The 9,397-nt window shown below is 44.8% G+C and overlaps 1 protein-coding gene across 1 annotated transcript; it reads right to left on the bottom strand.

The window, feature by feature from the left end:
* Nucleotides 1-5,790: 5,790 nt before the first annotated feature.
* Nucleotides 5,791-8,680, bottom strand: MSC (musculin). The gene is made up of 2 exons (XM_050801916.1): nucleotides 7,862-8,680; nucleotides 5,791-6,965 (listed from the first exon to the last, which is right to left on the bottom strand). Exons 1-2 carry the CDS (start codon nucleotides 8,393-8,395, stop codon nucleotides 6,879-6,881), a joined length of 621 nt encoding a protein of 206 aa, XP_050657873.1. The 5' UTR covers nucleotides 8,396-8,680; the 3' UTR covers nucleotides 5,791-6,878.
* Nucleotides 8,681-9,397: the final 717 nt, after the last annotated feature.

Raw genomic sequence — 9,397 nt, 5'->3', positions numbered from 1 at the left:
TTGTTTTTGTTTCTTTTGTACTTAAATTGCATTTAGTCATTTTAGTGGCTTACCTTAGAGAAATTAATCTACATTATCGTGAGCAAATATATTTGTCAGCCATTTGGCAAACCTACAGATAAAATCGTCTTTATTGAGGATCAATTAAAATGATTCCCAAGTTTCTTGAAATAAATTTCTTTATTAGGATGATATAATGTTATGATTCTAATGTAGATCTCAGAGAATAATAATATATGTGCAAAATAAATGGGATTTTAGAGTTCTGGGTTTTGGGCATCACTTTTCCTTTCATCTGAATTCCAGGTCCAGCCCTAAGGTTACAAAGACTCAAAATTCAAGGGCCTAAATAGGAGAGAGGAGAGATGGGTACTAGGAAGAAAGAGTAGCAGGTGGTAAAGAAAGCCTTCTGAGTGCAGATTTCAGGAAACCAGCTCAGGCATTGGCCCTACTGATTTGCCTGGCTAGACTACAGAGGTGTTTATGGAGAAAGCCTAGCCCAGCTAAGTCATTATCCTAACCTCTCTAGCCAATCTTTCTGATGAAATATTTACTCCCATATCCAACCTACACTTGATCTACGGGCTTGTGTCCTACTGAGATTGCTGCAAAATCAAGAAAACACTACTAATTCTTATCAATGAAATGAGACTTAAGAATTATTTAGGCCAGTGGTTCTCAAACTTTTTTCATCTCTGGTCTCTTTATACTTTTGAAAGTTATTAAAAACCCTTAAAAGCTTTTGCTTATGTAGCTGGCTTGTATCTGTTGATATTTACTGGATCAGAAATCAAAACCAGTGAGACCCAGTCTCTTAAATAATTAATTAAAATAAAAAGAAATCAAAACAAATAAAAATATTTATTTATTTATTAATTTTAAAATAAGCTAATTACATGTGAGTGTAAATAACATTTTAAATGAAAAATAACTATGTGTCTAAAACATTTTGATGGAAAGGGTGGCATAATTTGGTATTTTTGCAAATAAATCTCTTTAATGTCTCACTTATTAGAAGACAGCTGTATTCTCATATCTGCTTTCTGCTTCAATCAGTTGTGATGTTATTTTGGTTGAAACTCCAGCCTCACAAAGACATGTGATTATAAGGAGAAATAAGTAAGGCATGTAATTGTATTTTAAATATGTATGTAAAATGTTGTATGTATGTAAGTATGTATGTAAACATATTTTAATGGATATTGCAAGTAAATGTGAACATTCTTTGATATGACACCAAAACTCCACAAGTGTAGTTTCTGAAATGTTGGCTGTAACATTTCATGAAATTGAAAATTAGATAAACAAACTTGTGGTACTCTGTAACATCAAAATCCATCAGTGTGGCTTATTTCACTAAACATAATTTCCTTCATTTCCATCCATGTTGTTGCAAATGACAGAATTTCATTCTTTTTTATGGCTGAATAATATTCCATTGTGTATATATACCACTTTTTTGAATCCAATATTCTCACCAATATGTGGGAGTTAAAAAATGTGAGCTCACAGATATGGAGAGTAGAATATTAGTTACCAGAGGCTGGGAAGGGTAGTGAGGAGGGAGGGTAAAGAGGGCATGGTTAATGCAAATAACAATACAGTTAGATAAGGAGTAAGATCTAGTGTTCAGTTGCACAATAGGGTGACTATAGTTAAAAATAATTTTTTGTGTATTTCAAAATAACTAAAATGATGGAACTGCAATGTTCCTAACACAAAGAAACAATAAAACTTTGAGGTGATGAATACCCTAATCACCCTGACTTGATCATTACACATTGTATGCTTGTATCAAAATATCACATGTAGCCCATAAGTCATACAGCTATTATGTATCCATAATAATTGAAGATAAAAAATCAAAACAAATTCATTGGTTTATCTTGTACCCTGAAATGAGTTTAAAAATCTCATGCATAATTTTTGATGCTGAATGTTACAGGAAGAAGCTTAATGAAAATTTCTCCTTAGTAACAAGAAAGAGGTCAATATACAAAAGTAGCATAAAAGAGCAAGGTGATAAAATGGCAAAAGGGACTGATGGGATAAATTTTCAGAGGATCGAGGACATAAACTGTTATAAGCAAAAGAGAAAGGAAATCTTGCTTTTTAAAAAAAAAAATTCTCATCTATGGAGCATTTCTCAAGTGCTTAATGAGATGATTTCATGTCATCCATTCTTAAAGTATTGTGTGAGGTTGAATGAATGATTCCTGCCTTACAGAAGAGGTAAGGTGCATGATGAAGCACCAGAAAATGTGGGACTGGAACCTGCTACATCTGACCCAGCCATTTGTGAATATTTTTCTCAATGAGTTTTTACAAATTCCGAAAGTAATATACAAACTCTTTCAACAAACAAATAAAAGTAAAAGATAAAAGCTTCTTGCTCTTCCTCCCCTCCTGTTCCACTGCTCAAAGTTACTAATAGTCCATAGAGACATCATATTTTCACCAAATGAAAGCCCCAGCTTTTATTTGCTCCATGATCCCCTTTACTATAAGCAATAAAGAATCTCAAGGCTGATCCAGAACTATCTTGGTGATAGCAGAACCAACAAGAGAGAAGGCTGTTAAATGCTACCTGAGTTTACATGACTACTTGTGGATTTCTGACTGTGGCTACTTTCTGGACCTTCTTAGATCCCTGGGTTTGAAGGATTTCTCTGGATCAACTTTCACTCTTGTGGGAGAAGGAAGAAAAATAACACAAAACGTGAAGAGTGAACACAACAGTGAAAGGGATGAATGGAGAGTGGCGAGTGCACTGATGCAAACACCCTGGGTGACCACAAGTGAGTATCCAGAGTTCACACTGAAAGGAGATATGGCCAGGTGATCAGTTACGAAGGGAGCCAATCTGGTACCTCCTAGTGGACTTTCCCACAAGTCAGAAGCTTGGTGGTGAGAAGTGAATTATCGATTTACCTTGTTTCTCATTTCCAAATGTGACTCTGAGTTACCATTTTAATTTTTAATATTTTTCAGAAGTATCAACCAAATTATCTACCAAATTCCTATTAACATAGAATGTGTTCATTTAGTTATTTGTGTGTGTGTGTGTGTGTGTGTGTGTGTGTGTGTTTATAGACAAGAGATGTTTCCTTATTTATTTATTTTTTTAACTTCTAGGCATTTATTATCAGGGAAAAATCTGTGACTGTAAAAGTCTTTTGTAAATTTTAAGAGTCATTGTTGCTATCTGTTGAAGGAGCTGCCAGACTAAAGTGAAATTATAAGTTGAAGCCCAGTGCAAAAGAATATGCACAGCATCAATTCAACTCCACAACCAAGAGAAACGCCTGAATGTTTCAAAATTACAGTGCTGAAAGCGTTTCTTTTCAGATATTCATCTTAGGAAGAGTCCGTGGAAGGGGATTTTTGTTCTCTTCGGTTGAGTCAGCATCACTAATAATAATGCTTTGGTCCCTCAAAAAGCCCCCTGAAGAGTATTATTCAATTTACTCATTTTGTTTGTTGTTTAGCACATTGTACACTGCATTTCTTAGACTTCTTTCCTCTCATCTTTTCTCTCAAGTATGTGTAACCCTAAGCACATACTTCATTTTTTTCTCTTAAGCCCCCCTCCCACCCCACTTCCTGCCCACTTCTCCAGCCCCAACTCCCATTTCGCAAACTCAGAGCTCTAAAGGAAAATGATGAGAGAGAGATTTGGTGATGCCTGTCTACCACTTAGAACACACTCTAGTCATGGTACATAAAGAAAAGACTGGTTTAAGATGTTTAAGGCCCCTCCCAACAGCAACACATGCACAGAAGCTTGCATAATTTACATGGACTCACTGGGACTTACTAGAAAGTGGCCTCTTTCTTTTTCTTCTTCTTTTCTTAAATAACATAATTCCTGGCATTGGACTTTTTACATATACTGTGGAGCAGAACATTCTTAAGAAAGTTTTTTTTTTCTTTATCTATTATGGGACTATAAAGTGGCCATTAAAATGAATTTCCAGAGTGCAGTGCAGCACTCCCTGTACATGTGAGTCAGTGCAAAGCACCACCTTAATTGGGCGTTAGAGACAGAAAATCTGTGAGTTTACTCCTGAATTGGCCAGAAGGAATATAATTATAGAAACACATATTTTAAATATTATTCTTTCACTTGTGGAACTTTGCCCAAATGTTTCCTTGTTTATTCAAATGCTTGTTCTTATTTGTATTCACTACAAATATAGCTATTCTGTCTGGTTTTCTGTATTTCTGTTTGTCCACTCTTGTGGGACATTTTTGTTTCACGGTTGTAATTCAGACATCTCAAAACAAGACCCAACCTTAATGACTGGACTCTGGGAATGTCACACCTGTTTAAGTATCCCCCTTTGTGGAAGTGGTTCCCTCTGCCTCTGGATTTCCTTTAGTGACCAGAATTTAGTGCACTGCTCATTGCATATTAAATGATTTGTTTGAATACATTATCATATTTATTCCTAAGGTAATATTCCAGATAGGCACTGTGATGACCCCCATTCTACAGAAGAGGAAACTGAGGCTCAGAGGTGTTCATAATGTAACTTGCACATGCTCACTAACCCCGTGGCAGAGCTTGATTTCAAGCTGGGTTCTTTAGACGCTCAGATTCTCTTTAACCAACATACACTGGGCTGCCTCTTTTCCTTGAAAAGAGCCCAATTTGCTGGATATTTTGGAAATGACCTTGACATCTGGCCTCCAGCAGACACTCTTCCTCAAGAAGCTGTCTACCCAGGACTCACAGCTGAAGTGCTTTTAACCATGGTAGGGTTTCCTGACACAGATTACTTGAGGTTCCCTTTTGTCAGAAAGCCCCTGATGCCAGACACCGGCTGATGTAGGACTGGATCCCCAGGGTGGGTTCCCTCCCAGGTTATGAATAAAAGCCCAAGACTATCTTGTCAGAAAGCAGTTCTTTAGCATTTTGGTTGGTTTAGCTCAAAACAGGAAGTCACTCTCCCCACCCCCCCCTTACCTCCTAACTAAAATCCAGCTGTATTTTTCTCTCTCAGGGTCAAGAAAACTGCCTTTCAATTGCACAAAATGGACAGACCCCCAAGTTGAGCAGTTGTTTGTGCAGTTTTATCCTTCACACTTTTCTAAATGTTCTACAAAGAGAACGTTGCTTTTAAAAGAACCAGCCATTTTAAAAATTGTATCATGGGGTTTCCAAGTTGTTACCTTCTACAAAAACGGCAGTGCAAATGGAAGAAAATAACACGGAGAATGAGTGTATGTTTAAAAAGCTATATAAACATTTGAAAAAAGAAAAGCACCGTTGAAATACAAATTGGTTTCTCACATTAGGGTTTTATTCTGCCAGTTACACTGGAGACCTGTGGGTGGGCCTTAGGGGTTTTTTTGAACTACTTGCAATTGTAAGGATTGGCGTGTGCTTTAAGCTGGAGTAGCTGCTGTGTGTGTTATGTGTGTGTGTGTGTGTGTGTGTGTGTGAGAGAGAGAGAGAGAGAGAAAGAGAGACGTACCCTATGTTAGCTTGAGGAGTGTATGCCTGTCAGGACAGCAGGGGCCTCAAGACTCTTAGGACTTTTATTAGGTCTCCACTTATAGCATCTAGGACGCCCGGCGCGAGAAGCAGCAGAATCACAGAGATTAATAAAGAATGACGTTTGGAAATGGAGTGATCCAAAAGTGATCGCCACCATTCCGCCCGCAATGACTCACCACCCTGACCAGAGGAGACCACCACCTTAAAAATTAACTTCTACAGCCAAACCATCTCAGTAAAGGGCAACAAAGACCACATCCTGACACCGCCAAGGGGCACACAGTTTCACAGCGCGTTTTATTATTCATAAAAAAATAAATTTATTTACATATGTTATTTCCTGTGGTAGTGCAGCCTCGGGGCAGGGGCGCGTTCCCTATCGCAGGATCACTTGCTATGGTTAGCCGCCCACCCCGCGCGCTCCTCCGCGCGGGGAAGAACCTGCACGGCGGGAGGCGGTGTTGGAGTTGGGGCGCCCGGAGCTTGGAGTGGGGAGGCCTGATGGAGAGAGTCTGGAGTCGGAGCTGGGAGTGCTGCAGGTAGGAGCAGGAGCGGGGCGGAAAGGGAAGTCCGAAGGCGATCCCAGCCAGGTTGGCGCAGTGGTGCTTGGGGAGGCTCCAGCCCAGAAGTAGGGAGGGTAGACAGACGCCTGATTAGAAAAAGCCGGGAGCTTGGGAAGGAGACCGGAATGAAGAAGTCACCCGGAAGGGAGGCCGAACGGCCCGGAGCTCGCCCGGCAAAATCCGCCTGCGGTGGTCTGGGAATTGTGTCTCCACCTAGCCCTGCGAGCAGCGGGCCTCCTCCCGCCCATTAGAAGGGCGCTGTGCTGGGATACGGACCTAGCCCAGAGAGGCTACTCGCCCTTCTTTGTCACTTAAAACTCTGTCCCGACGCGGATCTCACGTCTAGACTTCTGTCTTTAAAGCAGGTGTAGAGCGCGTTCTAACCGTACCCTAACCATTGTGTCACCGCGAAAGGCCCGGGCTGTGTGGAATCGTCCCGCACGTGTGCGATGAATCTGGCTCGGCTGAGAACGGACCCCTGGGCTGTCTGGCGCGGGCTGGGGCAGCAGCCGAGAGTTAGTCTACAGAGCTAGGGCCCGAGGGTGGACCTGCGTCCGCGTTCTGGACACGAAAGGAGGCTCTTTCTGGAGAGGCAAAACGTGGTCGCCTAGATCCGCCGCAGCTGTAGCCGTGGGCGCTGAGCAGAGACAGCCATGCCCGCCACCTGTCGTGATCACAGTTCCAGGGAAAGGGGAAGGGTCAAGGAGAATCCAGCGGAAACTTCTTCCCATCTCACGAGCTCTCCCTTCTCTCCGTGGCCCCCAAACACTCGCATTTAACGAATAATCCCATCAAGTGAATTCCAGTACGATTTAAGCGGTGGTTCCACATAGTCTGTTGGCTGCGGAAACTTCTTTGGTGTCAGAGTCCGGTCTTCCCGAGACCACGAATGGCCATGTCTGTAAAATCAAAAAGAACGTCAGATACTAGAGAGAAACGATTGTCTCAAACCGAAACCGCTCTCCCACGCGAACCCCAGATATTCCCGACTTGGAGTAGCTAAAATTTTATCAGCATTCTGGGAATTTGCATGTCCTTTCTCTGAACTAAGATTTTCATTTTACTGGAGGTTGATAATCCGAGACGTGCCATATCCGTTCACGCTTCCTCCTGGACTTTGCCCGCAGGAAAATTTGGTGAAACTCGTATGACTTTGAGATTCTGTAGTTTAGTTCCCTTCCCCTAACGCGCGCGCGCGCACACACACACACACACACACACACACACACACACACACACACACAATCCGTCATCCACTCCAAGCTCCAAGTAGGAACTGGGCTTGGACAGGATTTTTCCCAAGCCGGGAGAGCTGGCAGATCAGAGAGGGACTTTCCAGACAAATCCCATCTGGGGAAACGTTACTATCTTCCAGAAGCAATTTTTCTAAAAATGCAAATGCTCTTTTATAGAGCTCGGCTTTCCCTCCTTTAAGAAATGGCTTGCCGATTCAAACCTGCCAGACTCTTAGCTGGATAAAGTTGGGCAAGGGAGATTTCCTGTCAGTCTGCAACCAGGTGGCAGACTGAGTTGGAACCAAGATTTACCCTGGAAGTAGGATATTAGTCAATGGCTGTCACTGCGGTACAATGTTCAGAACGATGCAAACACACACGGATGGTTGATTCTTCTTCAGAGAAATGGCTGGCCACTCCCTTGATTTGGGAGAAATTAAACTGGCCTTCTCGTTCCCAGTCCCAGAACCTCCACCCCTTTCGAATTCTTCCCAACGGGCTGACCCTGCCCTGGGTATCTCCTGGCTGCTCGCCCGATTCCTTGCGCGCCGCGCCCCTACCAGGTTCACTGGGTGCACGTAGCCGTTCTCATAGCGGTCCTCCTGCAACAGCTGCCGCAGGTGAGCGATGTAACTGGAAGCCAGCCGGAGCGTGTCCAGCTTGGAGAGCTTAGTGTCGGGGGGCACCCAGGGCAGGCTGGTCTTGAGCCTGGAGAAGGCTTTGCTCAGCACGCGCATCCGGGCGCGCTCGCGGGCGTTGGCCGCGTTCCGCTGCGACTGCTTGCACTCTGCGGCTGAGCCCTTGGCCGGGAGGGGCTTTTTGCCACCACCGCCCGCGCTGCCACCTGCGCCGCCGCCCCCAGCCACACGGGGCCGCTTCCTCTTGCAGCCTCCCGCGCTGCTGGCTGCGCCCAGAGCGCAGCGCTCCTCCTCGCCGTCGGGGTCCTCCTCCTCCGCGGACGAGTTGTCACTGGGCGAGGCGTAGCTGCGCTCTACGCCGCGGAGGGGCGGCCTCTTGGAGGCGGGGACCGGGTACTCCCGCTGCAGCCCCCGAAGCTCCATCTCCTCCGGATCACTCACCGAGCCCGTGGACATCCTGTTGTCCCCCTCGCCCACACGCGTCCGCTTTCCTCCCCCCTGGCCAGTCTCGCTGTCTCCGCCTTCCGCTCCCTGGCGGAGGCGGAGGCCAGGGAGCGCTCCGAGGAAGACTAAAAACCCAGGCCAGGAATCGCGGGGTGCGAAAGCGAGGTGGGCGGTGAGAGCGAGCGCGCCCCTCCGCTGACCCCGGGGAGCGTGGACCACAAGTTGGCGGCCAAGTCCAGAAATCCGCGCGCACCGCGGTGAGCTGCGCCTTTTGACAAGACTATCTGTACTCCTTGGAACAAACCACCCCGGGCAAAGCAGAGGGGGTTGGAAAGGGGGGCAAGAGGTGGGGCAGGGGCGTGGAAGGGGTGGGGACCGGTTTTCTGCGTGCAGAGGAGCGGTTGGTGGAGGCGGGGGAAGGGGACGTCTCTGCAGAGCCGAGATTTAGGCACCGAAGCCCGACGGACCTTCAGCATGTCTGTGCGGGATAAGTGAGCTTTCGGGGAGTAAAGGGGCAGATCTTGTTCCTACCGACCGTGCTTCCACCCCCAGGTAATCTTAGCAGTGGCAAAGATTACCAAACACTTAGGGACGACAGGATCCCGACCTCTGCTTGCCTGCCAGTCTTTCCAGTAGAAATCAGTTTTCAAGTTAATCATTCATGATGTATGATTGTCTGCCCAAGCCTTGCTGGACAAGAGGAAGAGCGGAACAAGCAAACAACATCCAACAGTGCACAAGTTACCACCTCTCATTTTCCTCCTCCTTTTCTTATACCTTCATGATTTACAAAAATGGTTACAATGGTTCGTTGCATTTTCAAATAACATCTGTAACTTAATGATATTATCTCCAATTTGCAGAACTTGAAGCTGAGCCGCCTAGATAGACGTTAAGTAAAAGACCCAAACTTACTAACCTAAGTAGAAAAAAGGATTCAAAATCCGCGTTTGGGAATCTTGGCCCGTCGGTATTCTAGTCTACCCCGTGCCTCCGGGTCACACATCACTGGAT

Source organism: Macaca thibetana, chromosome 8, assembly GCF_024542745.1.
Source record: "Macaca thibetana thibetana isolate TM-01 chromosome 8, ASM2454274v1, whole genome shotgun sequence".
Classification (NCBI taxonomy): domain Eukaryota; kingdom Metazoa; phylum Chordata; class Mammalia; order Primates; family Cercopithecidae; genus Macaca; species Macaca thibetana.
Note: the sequence above shows the minus strand (reverse complement) of the source record. Positions and strands in the feature narration are given on the sequence as shown.